Here is a 19244-nt window from a genome sequence, read left to right as displayed (position 1 = left end):
TCATTAACTTAAGTATCCAATACATTGGCTAAAGTATAAAACTATCACATACACAGACTATAGCCCACACATGGCACATTTCTTTCCAGTGCTTGGTCTCACTGTCCGTAGCTTAGATACCTCATGATTATTGTCAATCTTTGACATGGGAGGAAGAGCAATGAAGGAATAGCAATCGCACTGAATTCAGTGCCTGCTATATGCTCAGGGTGCCCTCCAGAGCTTTCCCCTCCTGGAACTTGGGTCTAGCTCCCTGTGAGACTGATTTTTTTTTTTAGTGTTTCCTTCTTCAGGCTTGGCAAAACAACTGTGTCACTTTGGATGGGACTCAGGAGTCCCTCCTTGAGTCTGTAAATCTGGCAGTTGTATTTGAGAGGATGCTCTTTATCTGAGCAACTGCATTAGGTTTTCTTCTTGTTTTTCTTTTTTCTTTTTTTTAACTCTTTGATGGCTTCCATTGAGTTTATGCCCAAGCATACACAGAAAACACAGAGGAAAATGAGTTGCACACAATATTCAGATTTTCCTAGTTTATCGCATGAAGTATTAAGTTATTTGAAGAACTGCAGATTTAGTACTTCCAATAATCTTTAATGCCTGTAGAGACTCCCAGTTCATAGCCACAGATAAAAGATGTTTTCGTGCTTTTCTCCTTTTCCACACATGATAAGGTCACCCAGGGTCTGTCATACTAATGTCCAGCCTGTAGGGCCTTGTACTTCATTTTCGAGAGAGAGGGAAAAAAAAAAAAAAAATCTCAAGTTCTCTCTGTTCTTTCATTGCAAGATTTCAGCATTATGCAACATTTTCATGACTTTCTTTTGGCCCTGTCCAAGTTCTGTCCACCTGACTGAGATACAGGAGCAGTGCATGTAGTTTTGTTTTGTTTTGTTTTAAAAACTGAATTCCAGCATTTGCCAACTAAAGTGATCTTGATGGGAGGGACAAATCTCTCAGTCTCGCTTGATAGCATTTTTTTAGTGGAATAAAGAACCTGCCACTGTACTGAGTTTATCTAGCCAGCTTTGTAAAGGTAAATTGGGGGTTTATTAACTGGAGAAGCTGCAAGGAAGCTTCTTGTTGTCATACTCCGTACCAACACTCCCTTGCAAAAGGAAAAAGTTTCAAAAATGTACAGCACTCTTTTCACCTCACCACCAAAAATTAACCCAGAATCCTTTAAACTTTTTCCACTGCTCCTATATACAATTTCCAGTGTGGACAAACTAAGATATGCTGTAAGGCCTAGTTAACTTTGTACGTATTTTGCATGTAAATCAGCAGCAAAAGTAAAGCTTGTTTGATAACATTCACATGGATACTGAATGCATTTCCAGGAGGATTTCACACTAACTCTCTGTTCTGTCCCCTGACTCAGGCTCCTAGGCTGGATGAAAACACAGTACTCAACAACTGTTTTGCAAATACTGCTTCCAATAAGGAACTGGGAATTGGGAGGTGGAGCCTGCTATGTTTTGCCCTACTTGTGTGTGACCATTTCTGTAAAAAAATAGGAGATAATGGGGTTGGGAGGGGAGAATTGAGAACTGTTGAAAACACCTGATTGGGAAGAGGAAGTAGCAGATTGGAACTTTTAATCCAATATCCTGGAATTCAGGTGAGTGTGAGACAGGACCTTCCCACCATTATTAAATGGTGGTGGGAACAGATCCTAGAGGAGTGAAACTCCTAAGCAAGTGTTTAACTCCATCACTGGGTACCTCTCCTATCTTGTACCAGGTAATCTGTAGGCTCCTCTTGTTACAGTTTGGGAGAAACTTTTCGTAATGACTCACACCAGGAAGATTTTAATTAAATAGACTTCCCGTGTGAATGACGCGTCTGTATTGCACGCAACCAGTTCAGTTATAGGAGACACACATAAAAATAGCCTATAAAAACTGGAGCAAGCAATGCTCCCCTTTCCATTACTTTGCATAAACATTGATGATTGCCCCAGATTTTGATGGTGCAAATCTAGGTTTGATCTGGGGAAAAAGACGGTCAGGACTGGGCTTCTGGGTTTCGTCTGCAGTACTATGGTGAACAAACTGCAGTGGGGTGCAAGGAAAAACATCAATGATGGGTTTTTGCACAGGATAAGTGCCCCAGATTCTGATGGTGCAAATTTAGATTTAATCTGGTGAAAAAAAATGCCAAAACTGGGCTTCTGTGTTTCACCTACTATACTATGATGCGATGAGATACAAGGGAAAACATCAGTGAGGTGTTTCTGCATATAATACAAATAGAGAGAATAGGACCTGCCATTGCGTTCAGTTTTAACTTACTCTTTCCTTGGAAATAATTTCTCTTCTGCAGTTCACATAGTTTTTTAATAATGCTAGTAATCAAATTTATTTAGGACTATATGTCTGGGAGACCATTACAGAAACTGATTTTATGATTTTATTCTTCTACAACAGATTAAAAAGATCAGTAAGCTGAGACAGTTTATTGTCTAAAGCTGTRCTACACTCTCTTATGTATAGACTAGCATTAATTATCTGACTTACATGCATTTAAAATATATACATATACACACAAACACGCAGATAGACAAATATGTATACATATACATGCATGCAGTCTATTTTACAAGCATGTACAATATTGCACTTTTTCATGTTTGATACTTGAATGCAAGTAATTATTTTCATTGCTTTTAAGTATAGGTGAAACACTGATAGGTAAGTTGGCATGTTACTTGGTGGTTGTTGACCAACTGAGTTCTTAGCCAGATCCTCTCCTATAAGATTTTTAAGTCTTCAAGAAAACTTTCCTATTTAAAAAGGATAGAAAGCAACTGCCTCTGAGATTTACTCATTTAGAGTCACACGGAGGGATTTTTTCTAATGAACAGCCCTCCTTTTGGAAAGTTTTCCTGCCAAAATATTTGTGCGTTTGGCCTGTTTGCCATTTCAGCATATTTAGCATAGCACGTTTGTATGTTTTGGTTGTCTGCAGCTGACKTTTTTTGTAGAGGGCCTTTGCTGGAGAGCCTAAGAGCAATACAGTATAGGTAACCTTGTCGGCAAATAGGACAGTTGATTTTGTTTGCTGGTCTTTGTTTGAGGGCATCTAGACTGTTATCCTGATGGCAGTAGTGTCATTGACAAGAGCAAAGCTAGTTTCCAGTAGAGGAGACCTGTGTTGTTTAACATAACAGCAGTTAATCTCATAGGAAAGCATACTAATAGTTGCAAAAGCCTGTCATCCCTATAGGGTGACACTGACTCCTTATGATCGCTTCTCCCAAGGTTGACTATCTAGGTAATCCTGTGAAAGAAGTCCAGTGTAATGAAGAGGAACATTTTTTTCATATGGATTCCTTCTGCATTGAATAGGAAAGCCCTTGATCCCCAGGAAAGCTCCCTAGAAAGGCAGTGATGCTGTGTGAAAAACTTACTGGAGAGCGGAGATGTGAAATTCATCAGTGAGAAGTTGGAAAGACATTGTGAGCTTTGATTTCAGTGGGAAGTCATCTCATAGGAAGCGATTGTGTTTCTGGGTCATGGAGAGTTGACTTTTTTCCTAATACCGGGAAGAGTCCCCTCCTTTGTGCCTTGTACACACAGTGGTTTTCCCTGTTGCTTTGTGGTAGAGCGCTTTTCATTGCCAACCACAACTGTGTAGAAGTGAATTCTCAGCACCAACCCTATTGTCCTATGATAATCCTTTCTGAATACACTGGTTCAGCTCACACATACCGGAAGCAGTAGTTTTCATGTGCTTCATGACCAAAAAGGGAGTAGGAACTCCCTTGACAAAAGGGAATTATAGTATCCTCCCTGAGTGAACAGCATTTCTCAAAATTTTGTTTGGAGGGTGGGACAATTGAAAAATGTGATGGCAGTGAGAGGCAAGAGTCATGTGCTTTTCCAGTGACAGCCTCCCTCCTTCTCCTCACTTCATGCCTGTGCCTGCATTGCCTGGTGTTCAGAGTTACTACTTGTCCAAGGTTTCTGAGGACCATCTCTCCTTACTGTGTCCATTCAGGTCTCGGTCAATCAGTGGAGCTTCGTCTGGGCTCTCCACCAGTCCTCTCAGCAGTCCAAGGGTAAGTGGTGCCACTTCAAGATCTGTTGTTCCARTTCACTCACACATGCTTGATGCTTTTCAACATCTGTTGCTGCAGAGCTGTGGCTCTTAGCTGGGATGTTTTGTTTTTCCTTGGCAGCTTGTAAATTTTCATGGGCAGCGAGGGAAATGTTATTTACAAATCCAAGCAGAGAATTTACCATGCGTGTTCCCAGTGCTGCTAGTGGTACCTCACTCAGCCTCTGCCTATCTTCAGTCTCATAACTGCAGTGAGCAGCACTGCAATGACTAAACACTGCCGTGTCTAGCTGAGGTATATATACAGCGTGCTTTCAGCCCACATTTAGGAGCTGTTTCACAGCTGCTTTTGACTGTGCCACAGTAGAGCACCAAACCATACTGGTTACAATTAATTCCATTCTGTTTGCCACAGAATAGTTTGGACTGGAAAGTGAGAGAAAAATCTTAAGAATTTGAGGGTTAATAACTTCAAAGGGAAAGTAAGAACTTGACAAATTAAGATGAAGAAGAAAGTACATCTGCAGGCTTTTATTAAATATTTAGTTAACTGTGGAGGATCCAACCCTTGGTGCTAGGTAATAAATCTATTACAAAGTTATTACAGTTCCTTAGTGCAATGACAGGGGCTGTCCTCATTGGTAACTTCTTTAGGGATAAGAGTGAATATTTTTAGTGCCTGGCAAGGTCAATTTTGTCACTGCAAGATTTCAATCCTAACAAAATTAAGATTATAGTAATGATATAGTAAGATTATAGAAATATTATAGTTTAATAAAGCTTCCAAATTCTTTCTTGATGGAACTATTTTCTGAAATACATTCAGTTTCCAGTCTGGGTTCCCATCAATTGTTATCCTGTTTGYAGCTGGCAGAAATGTGGCTGTAGTGCCCCTCATGTCTTTAACATGCCAGGAACCAGTGAAGATTTGTTTCCTTCCCTTCCTTGTTTCTTCATTGAGACCTCCTGTGTATCAATGAAAGGAGGTGTGAAAACTGTAGGCCACTGTAGAACATACTGAAAAAGAGCATAGAAACAGTTTTGTGCACAAAATAAGCATCCAGTGCTGCAAAAACTTAGTCTTGATCTCATTAATTGATCTCTTGGGATCAATTTCTGACATCTCAATAGGACTACATCAAAGAATAAGGATGACAAGATCTGTTCCACAGTTGCTGTATTTTAACATTATTACTTAATAGGCTATTGATTAAATAGTCTTCAAAGTGATGTAGCATCCAGATGGCATTTTCAGCAGATCATAACCATTTTAAGCAGGTCAAATTTCAGGCTTAAAGGGAAAGGGTTGAATAAAAATAATAGATATTTTTAAAGTCCTTACCTATGCTTCTAATAGCACCTTAGATTATTGAAAGAGAACATATATTTAAAAGCAAATATATTTTACTATGTGCACTTACTAGCTAGAGTTCTGTGAGGAATTGAATTCAACAACCACAAAGAGTTTTTAAATCTCACAAGATCTTGCTGATGTGTAGATCCCTATTGCACCAGATGAAAGATAAGCCTAATCTTGTTCTTTGTTATATTATTATAAATGTGGTAATTAATGGTCCCCCTTCAGATTCACRGTCGTTTGACTGGGAGTTGAATTTGGGTTTATTTCTTTCAAATTTGATTCTTAAACCATCATAGACATAAGATATAAAAATTGCAAGGAAATATTTGCAATCAACAGTCTTTAACCTTTATCCATTGGAATCATTTGGGAATGGTTAGCAGACTGATGCTGATAATCACTTTCATAAATTAACCATTTTCCTCATCTTTTCACTTTMCTTTGCCTTTGCTGATGAAGGTTTACCGAAATGGCAGACTTTTAGAATTCTAATTATAATACAGATGATTTCATGTGGTGATTTTCTTTAATTTTGGTGACCTCTGACCCTAARCTCTTTAAAGTCATTAGGAAACCTTTAGGCAAACAATCTTAGGAATTAAGTTTTAAGTACATCTCTGCATTCTATAAATATGGCAACATTGTACTAATCCATCAAACCCAGAAAGTAAACTCACTAGTGAGTGTGCTTACCTGAGATTTGAGGTAACATTATGTTTACATGGTATGTCTGGACAGGGCTTGATTAGAGCTTATAGGTGTTCAGAATGTATAACAATAATGATGATAATTTATAGTAGGTTATAATTTATAAAAATCAGAATCTGAATGTAGAAAAAAGCTAAAGAGCCTGAATTTCTTGTTTTACAATTCTGCCAGGACTTGTGTTAACAGCAGTATTTTATAAGGACACTCKTTCTGGTTTAAATGTGATTTTTGGCTTGTCAATATCCCTTTAAAGTCTTCTACCCTCCCAAGTCTGTGTATTGCTGTTTGCTGGCTACATATGAATGGTTTCCAAAAATGCCTCTAACTAACATGTAAATATTCTTGTCTGGAGGAAAAAAATCATAATCCCTATTTTGATAACTCATTCATGGGTTATGAACTGTGGTTGTCTTTGTCTTTTTGAACTGTATCTGACTGCACAATGACTCCCGCACTCTCCATACAATTGGGCAACTATCRCTGTGAGTTTACAGACAGCGAAATTCAGATGATCAAACTGTCCTTCAACAGGAGAAGGGATATAGTAAGCGGACATAATGGAAAATATCTTCTCTTCCCAGATAAATAAATCTGCCAGGCCTCAGAAGTTTCCTCTATAGCTTCTCTATGGCATATTCAAATGAARCAGCAACCTGATTTCATGTTTTCCTCTTGGTGTCTTACGTTCTGAATCCTCCAGGCTAATGCTGAGCAGTTTAACCTTCCAGGCCAGGGGAGGAGCATGGATGCTGACAGGGCATYGCTCTCCCTCTGTCCTCCTTTCTGCAATGGGTGGCTGGAACCRCGTGTGCATTAGCCAGAGGTCAGGGGTAAAGAGGAGGGACAGAGGTTCTGACCAGTGTGTGCAGTAGCCTGTGTGTATCGCCTACCACTCCATATGTATCACACACCCGTTCTGAATTTCACCTCTCTGCTGGGTTTGCACATGGGCACTCTGAGCTGCAAGAGGTGATTCCATTCTTGGCACATCTCAGTTTGTCTGTGGCTTGAGTGGTTCTTCTTCCCCCTTCCTCACCTCCCTACGGCATTGTGCTTCTCTCACTGCAGGGCAATCAGAACAATCCCAGAGAGATGACATTTCTCTCTTCTTTTTTCTTGGTTACTTTCTTTCATTTTGTTTTTTATTTTTCCTTTGTTTTACTTTACTTTCTGTTGTTTTCCTTTGCTGACACATGGTTGATTAATATGATGAAGCCTGTTATGACACTGTTGTTCTTGCTGCTGCCGCCGCTGCTGTTGTTGATTATGCTGTGTTCCCAGCTAACTGCATGTCTTTTTTGTTTTTTGTTTGTTTGTTCGTTTTTGTTTCTTTGCAAAATCCCTCCCCCAACTACCCGTTCACTTCCATCTCCGGTGTCTCCTTGTGACATGATGCATCTTTGTGATTCGGATGGATTTTATTCTGACTTTCCGTTCTCTGCTCGCCCGCTCTATGCGTTCACTGTTTTTGATGTGCATGGACACTCTGCGTCTGTCTTGTAGCCTATCAGAAAGTTCTTCATCCCCCCTCAGACCTCCGACCTCCCTTTCTCTCCCCGACCCCAAGTCTCCTTGGACCCTGATGCTTGTAGGAACGCCTCCAGGCCTGGACATGTGCTCCAACCAAAGCCAGCACTTCAGCCCAACCCAAAGACGCAGACTTTGCCATCCAAGAGCAAATTGGCTGAAAAACCACTCCAGTCTACTAAATCCAACCCACTCCCTGCCAGCAATACCAGCGCTCCCTCTTCCCAGAACACCCCTGTGCAGAATGCTCAGGGCCGCTCACCTGCTGCCGGCTTTAGCCCACAGCTGGCCGTTCCTAAAGTGCAGACCAACCCTATGTCTCCTGTTAGATTACTCCCTTCTAGTACTGACCCAAGCACCAAATCTATCCCCATCATACAGGTCACCCCTCACCCCTCTCCAAGGGGAAGTCCCCTCCCTACCCCCAAGGGGACACCTGTCCATACGCCAAAGGAGAGCCCAGCAGGCACACCCAACCCAACACCACCATCCAGCCCCAGCATTGGAGGAATGCCATGGAGGACACGGCTCAACTCCATCAAGAATAGTTTCCTGGGGTCTCCTCGGTTCCATCGCCGGAAATTGCAAGGTGAGTACACTGTCYGAATTTACAGGGATGGTTTGATTTGGGCAGACATTCAGTAGCAAGTTGATACCTCGCTGTGGCTCTGCAAATGTCACGTACTGAGGACTGAACATGGATGTTGAAAACAAGAGAGTAATAGCATCAGCCAAGCCCAAACCTTAGACCAAAGCGTGTGTGGGCAGGTTTTCAATGCCCTGCACCTCGTTCCCTTCCAGCAGCATCTCCTAAACCCTCCTCACACTCTAGCAATGCACATCTTACTATCCCTGTCATGGCTGTTGGAACACAAGAAGATTTTGTCTGCCGCTTCTCCACTGATTTTGCCCCTGAACCTAGGGTTCTGCCACTTTCCTTRTGGCTGTACGCTGCTGACTCTCCACACACAGGCTAAGCTTTCTGCTGAAAAAGATGGCCAGTGGTTGGAATAGGCTGAAGTTGTCATTCTGAAGTGCAGCTTGTTTGTATGATTGTGGTTAATGCTTTTTCCTTTTCCTTTCTTTTTTTTTTTTAACTTCTTTGATAATCAGTGTAAAAAATCCCAATATAATCATGGCTTTTGTATGTGCTGGCCTGTTTCCATTTTCAGAGTCTCTACAGAGTGTTGAGATTGGCAAAATTTTGTGCTTCAAGATTCAGGTTTGCATTCAGGCAAAGGGCACTTGAAGTGAGATGCATTATCCTCAGATATTGTCAGYAGCTATCCCAACACTCTACAATTTTACAGGACACAGCCCTGTGATCCTGTAGGAGAGGAATATTACAGCCGTGGAAAAGTTAGGTTCTTTCTGACAGTAAGGGACGTTGTCTCTGAGATTGGCCAGAGAACTGCTGAGAATTGCAGCAGTGACTGAGCTGCGTCCAGTTGGACTTTGAAGAAACYGAAACAAATGGCCTAGACTCCTACTTTTACTTAATGCTTAGAAAAGTGCACAGAGATTCCCTATATATTTTCAGTGGCTGCAGACAATCTTTGGATGATGCCCATTATGTGAAATGTAAGAATTGACTCATGAAATAATAGTAAAGAAATTACAAGGCAGTTAAATTAGCGTGGTGTTTGGGTCTGAACCAGGACCCACTGAATCCAGTGCAAGATTTTCTAGTGACTTAAGGTAGGGCAGGGTGAGTTTTTAAATGCATCACTTGATTAGGTACAGTGATCTAGAGGCACATGACCAACATTCAAATGTCAGGACTAGTCTGCAGAGGCAATAGGCAAATACAAGAGCATATAGTGCCAGAATTGTTTCATTGATACAGAAGCAGAAAGATGAAAGTCTACTGATTCATCAGTTTCTTTTCTCCTTTCCTCTCTTTGCCTGTGCGTGCACGTGCAGTTCCTACACCAGAGGAGATGTCCAATTTAACCCCAGAATCATCCCCAGAGTAAGTAATTTGCCAATATAYTACTTTTCACTACCTACCACTGTCATTTCCTTGTCTGAATGTCACAGGGTGATTCCATTGCTGTTCTGAATCACTGACTGTAACCAGAATRGGACAGAGGTATGAAATCGTTCTGCTAAGGAGTCTGGATAAAATCTACATCTCAATGATCACAGTGGAGGGTCAGCAGGTGATGAAACAGTCTCCAAGTAACCACCTCATTTTTTATGGCTTTCTGAGCTTAATAGTTTTGAGGCATCTTCCTGCTCTCTTCTCTCATTTGGTTCTCAAGCAGGTGATCCCTGAGGAGCAGAATCAATGACTAATGTGGGCACTAACCGTGCAGTAAAAAGTCGTCATCTTAGTATAGGACAGTTTGCATCCTCAGGATAACATGCAGAAGCTTCTGTCAAGATGATTCAGAGGAATCTTTGGCTGGGATAATAAACGCAGTGTTAATTCTGGGCAGCAACACTGGGCGATGCAGCAGCTATTTCATATTCACTAGATTCGCTCCTAAAAATCCGTGTACGCTTAAACCATTTCACTGCACAAATACGCGTCACTGTGTGGAGGGTTTGGAAACCCCTGCCAGAGAGCGCTGCTCCAAACACTTCCTAATATCAGCAACAGACGCCAAATTATACCTTTTTATTTTCACAGCTTGTGTTTGTGCACCCAACGCCTGTAGACTTTCCTTGCCAACCAAGGCAATTTGGCCTTTTGTCAAGACTCTTGTGTGAAATATTCATGAGTAATAGATGAAAATTTGGGGCCCAAAGATATCTAATTGGTGATAATGATACTGCCTTAACAATTTTCCCCCGACATGGCATGTATCATGTGTGAGATGGGCAATCTATTTCTAATGCTGCAAAATGGGGGAGGGTTAAAGGCTTTGAGAGAGGGAGAAGGTGAGGAATAGTTAAGGATAATAAAAGAAATCAAAGGAGAAAAAGGGAACAAATTGTTTTCAACACTTTGGAGCTCATACTAATAGAGAGGCATGAAAGAATTTTGTAAAATGAACAGATCCTTACCAAAAAAATGTGTGATACTTTCATCTCAAATGTTTTTAAGGTTGTTAAAGCAGAATAGCATCTGAATGAAATTTCACTTTTCTCATCTCATCTCTTCTCTTGGTGCATGTATGTCAGTGAAGTTCATCTGTGAGTTTATTGCCATCTCCACTTCCTACTCACCCTTTAAAAGCTGGTATAGAGAGGTAGTGCCTGTCATTTGAGGCAGTTTGGATGCAAGTCAAAGCCTAGGGCCCTTTTTTCATTTTATGTATAATTGCCAAATTAATGAGTTCAATTGGGCTGCACCCTGCAGTAAACATAATAAAAGTCATAAAAAATAATRAACTGGATTTTATTTTAACGATAGATGTCTTGTTGCTCAGTGCCCATGTTCACATATTTTGTTTTGGGAGGATTTTCTTTCTTTCTGTAAGAAATAAGATATCCTTATCAAGAGCTCTATTGACCTCATGGGCTGAGTGATAAAAATACATGTCCTTGCGCTGCTATAGCATTTTTTAATGACATTCATTTAACAATCTTGATGATTTGGTAATACACTTCGACACATCTGGGTGATGCTATTCTTTCTCTTTTGAGAAGTCCCAGTGAATGTGTTAGGGATGACATTTAAAGAGTCATATCTCCAGCTGCTTTAAACCAGCAAAGCTCCATTTGCTTGAGTAGAAATGCTATTATTTATGCCAAGCAGGAAAATTTGAGGAAGTTACAGGTCCATGAGCTCGGTGACAGATAGGGAAGACAGTGAGCTTCTCCAGAAGGTCCAGCAGACAGACACTCCAAAAGTATGAGATGGAATAACATTATAGCAGTGAGAAATTCAGTGTTAAGTGATAAAACACTAACTCCATTTTCATACTAATTTTTTTTATGAATTGGACACCTGATTGGATTCCCTAGAGTAGTCTATGTGCCCCTCTTGCACGCACATCTCCTCCCTCCCTTCCTTTCTCTTAGGAGACTTGCAAGAGAAGATTGTTAATGCAAGTAACTTTTTCACTGCTTACAGCCTGATACTGTGAGGTGCTAGAGCACCTTATTCAGGGTGCTGAGGATCCTTGATTCATGCCAGTTTCAACCTGAGATGATAGCAAATAGCACCCTGTAAGAAGAAGGAAGCCTTCGCTGTGTGGTTTTACTCTGAAGCCGCACCTTCCTCTTCAGTGGGTATATTCCCTGCACATATAGGCACAGCTAGCTCTGCTGATTTGAGAGAGAAAGGCAGYGCATGTGTGCTGTGTTCTGATTTTGTTCATTCCAGAAACAGAAGAGGCCACTGGAGTCTATTACATCTTGTGCCACAACAGCAAAATTTCTTACTGAATCTCAGTGTTTTACAGGCTGGATTCTAGCGTAGGCTACCAGTGAATCTTCCCAAGTCTGCATTACTGGTGATAACCTGGCAGAAGAGCCCAGCTGGACTCTGGAGACCAAGTTTTCAAGCTGAATAGGAGAAAACGTCTCCATTTTGGAGGGCCCTTTTAACCTGCGCTTATTAAGAGACATATAAACAAGGGGCCCACAGCATTGTTAATCAAAATACAAAAATGAAAACAGTATTTTAAGATGGCAGACCTGCAGTTAAATATTTTCACTTTTCCAAGCCCAACTTCCAAGGAACATACRTGACATACACTGGGCCCCCGGAGTCCGTATAGCCAGCCTCTGTTCAGATAATGATAGATGCAAGCCTAAGACAACCAGACGTTTTAGATGGATAGCCAGGTGCAAATTTACTAATGAGCACAGGCCCTTTACATGTGGGGAGCTATTGCCCCAGCTCTCCAGGGGCTTGCGGAGTTGTTATGGTTTATGTGAGACACATGAGCTAATTAGTGTGTAATTTCCTTTCACACTCTAACCCTGGCTCCTTAACAACCCATTTAAAAGAGAGGCCCTTTCTCTTTACTGCTCYCTCTGCTAATCTTTGGCTCACTGGCTTAGTTACAGTTCCCTATGAATATTTTAGAGAGTTATGGTTTTCCAGCCCACTTTAATTGAGTGGGGGGCAGTGATTTAGCAAATTGCAAGTGAATCTTCTTGCGCTCTTGTTTTTGGTTACCTGCAGTACATGGAAACAAATGATTATTTGCACAAGTGAGCTGTCTTCTGGTTCTGGGGCTTCCACTGTGTGGATTAAATGGGCAATGAGATGACAGKGCTAGGATTCATGGAGCACTCTGGAATAGGGAATAAGTACAAATTACRGGACTTTTCTGAGGTCAAACTTTGTTCTTTATCCCAAAGGCCAAGGCTTCAAATTAGTTTCCCAGTTTATTGCTCCTAATCTCTGCCCTTCCTCGTTCTACTTGAGTCTGAGTCTTTGCCTGGAAAGTGAATCTGCTAATAATTCTCTCCAGCTGCTCATTGCTTTGCTAGAAAGCCAGTGCAGATCTTTTTTGCAGATGGCTCTCCTTTTCTGCAGAAACACGGACTGTATGATGTCATCTTCTGTTGAGTGGTAATGTTCCCCAAAACAACTGAAATCCTATTGCTTGGCATAATACAAACTGGGCTTGTCATGGAGTTAGAAAATACCATGCAGAATAAAAAAAAACTGCATTTGCTTGGTCGCAGGTCTTTTTATCTCTGACTTTTTTCATGCTAAATTCCTCCCTATGAGAACATGAGTGATTTCAATAGAATTTTCCCTGGGCTTAGCTTGGTTCAGCAGTTCTCTGGCTGTATCTCATAGCTGACAGCATCTTCTCTTCCCTCAAAAGCACACCTCTTAGAGGTGCTCCCTCAACTTTGGAGTAGTTTCCCTCAATAACATACATGTCTCCCTGCGTTTTTCCTTTAGCTTGTTTTACTTAAAAGTGGATCTCAACAAAGTGGAGGTGGTGGAACAATAAGCAGAAACAAACATTTGTTGATACTATCAGTGTGGAAAAATTGAAGCAATTTCATTTTATGATGAAACCACTATCTGATGCTGAAAGGAAGTGTGATTGCTGTCACTGGAAAGCCTGAAGTGTGTTTTGCATTGTGTTGATATCTTCCCTCTTAGTACTGGAAATTCATTTCTGTGTAGGAATGCCAGAGTTCATACGTAATTTAGATATCCTGAATGTAACTAATGTAACACACGATTTTTGTCCTGGCCTTCTGCGTAGGACTAGATTTCAGTCACTGACAGATTGGCAGTCCAGTGAAACCCACAGCTTGCTTATAAGATGAAGATTGGTGATCTTCAGTATGATCACCATACTGTCAGCCCAGGACGACATCTTCAGAAGAAGAACTTTCCAAGCCCTAGAAAACCAAAGGAGTTGAAATGGGGCAGGAAGGAACTTACTTCCCTGTGTTTTTACAGAGAAATTGAGAGATTGCTGGAGAGATCTTAAAAAATGTGTCCCCCAAATTATATGCGCTTTATACATGCGGTCTTTATTGGTATATTGGCTCAGTCAGAAGAGTTATCATTATGAGTCACGCATGCTGCCAAAGTAACACTGTGGGCCGACATTTCARCAGTTTTCACTAACTGAATAGGTTGTTCTTGGACACTGTGAGCCACCTACTGTAATAGTGTCACATATGCAGTGTTATCAATACTTTCTCGTGCAGTTTTATGTATTCTTTCTCTTTGGAGGTGTGTAAGGAAGTAGTGCTCAATATTCTAAACCATCTCTTTCTTTTCATCATGTCAGGCTTGCCAAAAAATCCTGGTTTGGTAACTTCATCAACCTGGAGAAAGAAGAACAGATTTTTGTGGTCATTAAGGACAAGCCACTAAGCTCCATTAAGGCTGATATTGTCCATGCTTTCCTCTCGGTAAGTCATTTCAAAAGCATGCTCTGAACTGGAGGCATTGTTCACTGGTCAACTCCAGGACTTCTTGTGCCATATTCTACTGGCCAGAGTCTCTGCTCCTTCAAACATTTAATTTATGCAGCATGTTGATTCAGGCTAGACTCTACCTGAATTTCATAGAATCGTAGAATCATGATAATATTCTCTAAGGTGAAAAAAGATTTCACCTTTCTTGGCAGGATCTCCAGGTTAGCCAGTGCTTGGAATATCAGTGCAGTTAGAGCTCACACTGCCAGTGTGGTACTGAGACAGTGACTTACTGCTATGTCACACTTTCTAATCACCTTCTGGTTACTAGATTGAGTCTCCCTCTGCTGAGTACGCCCTCCACCACTTCTGTCAGATACAAAAACCTATCTCACATCTGCATTTTTTACTTTATATCCCCTCTTCTATGCTTTATGGCAGATAGAGTAGTAATTTCCTATTGTGACCATAGTAACAGTTGTTGCAGATGTTATTTATTTACGATCTAAGACTGTCTGTTGTGTGAACAGAGGGAAATGTCCTGTATTTTCCTCGATTAATTCTTTATTTTCACCCATCTAGAAGTATAAATGAAGAAAAAGTCATTAAAGTAAAGTTCATTTGAGAGTTCTTTTTCAGTTCAAGAGAGGTGGAAACATAGTTACTGATATTTTTCTTCAATGGAGTTARGAGAAGAAACCTAACTTTTTATGTAATTTGTTAAATTGATAATATTTTCCACAAAAAAATGGCATTTGTTTTTACTTTTTATGATGCTGCAATGAATTTCTTCCAAAAAAGTCACGATCCTTTTTAGTCTTCATACACAGTACAGACTTACAAAAAACGAGTACAGCATAATAGCATGCGTCACACACTGGTGATCCATGTCGAGATTCAAACCAGTCTATCTTGGATTGTTTTGAAACATGCATATTCCTGTACCAGTTCTGTGCATTCAGCTACACTGGTGGGTTTGCATTGTGCGACAGTGTGCACTACTGTCTGTATCAGTGATTCTAGGCACACCCCATGTGTATGGAGAGGGGTGCGCTGTGGTGATTTCTGTGCAGACCCTATGACTCATCACTTAAGCCAGCTTCAAAAATAAATGTAGTGTCGCAGTCTAATAAATAAGTTCTTAATGTCAGCTTTTCAGAGAACTCTTCTCTYATTTTTCTTCAGTTAAGGGGCCAGATTCCCAACAGATTTGGGGAATCTTTAAAAATCTGATCCTTTATGAATCAATAAATAGAAGGTGAGGATATGTTAAATTCTGGAAGGAACTGCAAATGATGAGTGCTTGTAAATTGGGCAGTTATGAAATTCTGTTGCAGGTCTGAAGATACAGATGTTGGAGGATACCAGAAAGCTGCTCARAGTTCTTTTATATATTGATAAGAGTTGTGGTTTAGGTAAATAACTCACAGGCATGCTGTCYCTGTGGATATCCCAAACACTCGTGTACATGTCTATTCTTTGTACTGATGTCTCATTGATATCACAGAATYACCAAACAATTCAAGCTGGAAAGGACTTCAGGATATCTGCTGCTCAAGATAGGATCAGCTGTGAGAGCAGATCAGATTGCTCAGAGCTTTGCCCAGTCAGGTCTTGAAGGCCTTCAGGACAGAGGCTGCATAACCTTTCTGGGCAACCTATTCCAATGTCTGACTGTCCTCATGGTGACAAAGGTTCTCATTATATCCAGTCTTATCAGTCTCCTGACTTTTCTAGCCTTAATATCAAYTCTCCCTCAGCAAAAGGCATTTCTTGAAACTAATAGGTGGATAGGAAAAGAAAAATTGTATACAATTTTGCAACATGTGGAATTTATATGCATGGTGGGTATTCCATCAGTATTAAACCTTTACATTTAGTTCAGTCATACAGGAAGTGGGCATTCTTGTGTGGTGCCATGCAGCCTACATTCTTACTGATTTCACAAGTATATTCTGTACTTTACAAGTTCAAGCCCAGAAGCAGCAAATCTTACCTACTCTGAAAATACACAACTAATTGTTCTGAATTTAATGCTGCAATTTTGTTCTCTTTGTAATTTGGTCCTACCATCTCCTTTTCCCCACCTATTTCAGATTCCAAGCCTCAGTCACAGTGTCATCTCACAGACAAGCTTCCGTGCAGAATATAAGTCCACAGGAGGTCCTGCTGTCTTCCAGAAGCCAGTGAAGTTCCAGGTGGACATAACATACACAGAAGGGGGAGAGGCGCAGAAGGAGAACGGGATCTATTCTGTCACTTTCACACTCTTATCAGGTAACCGCAGCAAAACTGTAACATGGCTTCAAGTTGCCTTTGTCCTTGCTGATACAGAGGCCAGCAAAGAGAACTCACCCAAGGGAGTAAATCTATCATAATCTTAGGGGAAGATTCAAACAGTTGGAAAGAGATGAGCATAGGGAACAAGAAGATTCCCAAAGAGATTAAGTTGCCACTACCATGATTAGTACTAAAATTCTTGCTCTGTGCATCAGACTTGATATTCAGTCCCTGTCCTGCCTCCTTGTTTCAGTCAAAGTTCTCAGTGTCTCAGCTGGGCACTGTGAGGCCACTAGTTTCTCCTTTCTTAAAGAAACTTGCAASCACCCTTTTTCCTGGCTGGCCATATGACACACTGGGGTTAAGGTGGACAGCTGAAATCAGTGGAGAGACTGAAGTTGTCTGTAYGTCTCACTCCTTTCAACCAATCTGGCTTCCATTCAGTTGCTTCTTGTCTCGTACTCTTTTCCTCTCCCTCAAAACCCACCCGTCATGGAAGGCAGTGARTAATTCCCTACCTCTAGGTGATCCAATATCGAGCAGCTCTCAACCAGACTGGTGCCACAGGAATGCAACAATCTCCTCTGTCCTTAGGAAATGGACAGCTGATTTTGCTTTCCTGTTATATGCTCTCTGGCCCTTAGGCTGGCTGTCATGTGTAATAGAGGAGTCCAGCAGCACTAAGGATGCGTGGATATTGTGCAGGTGGCTGTAGGCTGTTAGAGCATTGCTCAGTGAGACAACCCTGACTGTGGCAAGATGACACTGCATCCAGTCAGCCTTATTAGAACCACTGATGAATRGGATTGTTATCTCCTGTCCATTTAGAAGGAAATGCCTTCACTCTCGAGTGGGCTTGGAGAAGACTTTTTAGGGGGAATATTAAAAAAAAAAAGAAGAAGAAGAAGAAGAAAGAAAGAAAAAAAAGATGTGTCTTTACAAAAGTAGCCAAGAAGCCATCCTTCTTTCTCTTCAGTCCATCACATTGCAGTCCCTAATAACATGGGAACAGAATAATAGTTCCTCATAGCTGTACCCTTCAGCTGAAGCACAGGCATGCTGTCAGTATGCTAACATGGAGAAGATTGAAAGGAAGTCCGCTGTAGCCTGTGTTGTTTGAGGATTCAGCTCCCACTCCTCTCATGGCCATTTGTGCCTCTTCTCTCCTCACAGGTCCAAGCCGTCGTTTTAAGAGGGTAGTAGAAACCATTCAGGCACAGTTGTTAAGCACACATGACCAGCCTTCAGTGCAGCAGTTATCAGGTAAGTAGTTTCTACTGTTGAGCACCTTGCTTCAGCAGGGACAGGAAAGTGAAGTGCCTCTCAGTACCAGGAGGCTGAGGGAGGTCATCCCTCTGATTACTGCAAGAAACCAGCTCTATTCAGACAGAACAGTAACTCCCGACACCCACCCCACTTCTCCCTCTCATCCCCACTCCAACGCTCCCAATACATTCCCCAAGTGAGCAACTTCTCCCCTCCTCCCACCCGAAGAGCCATTTGCCCACTTCTCCATCAAAGGCTGCATCATCAGTAGTTCTTCCAGATTTTCTCCAGCTCCAAAATCTCCCAGAACAGGGACACACTGTAGAAGATACCTGATTTTCAAACCTTTCAGGCATGCTATAGAAACCTCTAACTTCAGAGGATCCCAGAAAAAAATTGAGAGCTACTTTTAACTAGCCATTAACAGCAGCATTTTCAGATGGTCAGAAGGTGGCTAATAGTTTCCAGGATTGTGGTCAAATTCTTGGCCCAATTACTGTGGTAGCACAAATCATGTACTAAGGTTCTGCAGAAGCTATACTTTATCTATTTCTAATGTAAATTTCTATTCCTCATAGTTGTAAAAAAAAGAATTGTAAGTGTGGCCCTGTGCAATGGCATCAATCTGAATCTGCAGGCAGCCTGAAATGGTGACACAGAAACTGGCCTCATTCCACCATTGTGTAAAAAGTACTCACTCTGAAAACTAGTGATAGCACTGAAAAAAAATATATATAGTATTAACTCTCCTATCCTTTAAGAGGACAAAACGATGGAAAAGGTGAGAATAGAAATTATAAGGATGCTTAGATATTGGGAGTGCTTTGAGGAAGGAAAAAAAATCTGGAGAAGGAAGAAAGGTACAAATACAAGAAATATAAGTAAGACAGAGAGTGGAGACTGCAGGAAGAAGCTAAAGAGGCAGGAGGAGTGGGAAGAGTTTTTTCATGGTATGATGCTGAAAAGATGGTAACTAAATACACGTAAGAGTCAAATTCTATGCTTGACCTTTGTGTGAACCAGCCACAGACAAAAGTAGGAGAAGGAAGCGGGCATGGCATCCTGCAGTTAAATGCAGGATCTCCTCGGCTCATTGCATGTATGGGTTACAAACGTCTGGTCTAACAGTGTGGCTTTAACAACTGAAGATAAAATAACTCCATCTGGAATAGTGTGTGCTCACTACGTGACAGAAAACTGCACTCTGCTCAAGAAAGATTATTTTCCACTTTGCTTTTGCCCTCCA

The 19244-nt window shown here is 41.2% G+C and overlaps 1 protein-coding gene across 5 annotated transcripts in view; it reads left to right on the top strand.

The window, feature by feature from the left end:
* The window catches only part of BRSK2 (BR serine/threonine kinase 2), a 311178-nt gene that overhangs the window by 271418 nt on the left and 20516 nt on the right, over nucleotides 1-19244 (top strand). For 4 of the 5 annotated variants that reach the window (XM_085302177.1, XM_085302182.1, XM_085302181.1 and 1 more), the window contains 6 exons: nucleotides 4000-4060; nucleotides 8036-8243; nucleotides 9578-9626; nucleotides 14323-14446; nucleotides 16549-16729; nucleotides 17906-17995. In XM_085302177.1, coding sequence (XP_085158303.1) covers nucleotides 4000-4060; nucleotides 8036-8243; nucleotides 9578-9626; nucleotides 14323-14446; nucleotides 16549-16729; nucleotides 17906-17995 — 713 coding nt within the window. Of the gene's footprint in view, nucleotides 1-3999; nucleotides 4061-7630; nucleotides 8244-9577; nucleotides 9627-14322; nucleotides 14447-16548; nucleotides 16730-17905; nucleotides 17996-19244 lie in introns of all 5 variants that reach the window. The other variant, XM_085302178.1, reaches the window with a different exon arrangement.

The sequence above is a fragment of the Rhea americana genome, unplaced genomic scaffold (genome assembly GCF_003343005.1).
Source record: "Rhea americana isolate MKP2758 unplaced genomic scaffold, rheAme1 scaffold_187, whole genome shotgun sequence".
Lineage (NCBI taxonomy): Eukaryota > Metazoa > Chordata > Aves > Rheiformes > Rheidae > Rhea > Rhea americana.
The sequence above is the reverse complement of the archived record's forward strand: the minus strand, read 5'-3'. Positions and strand labels throughout refer to the sequence as shown.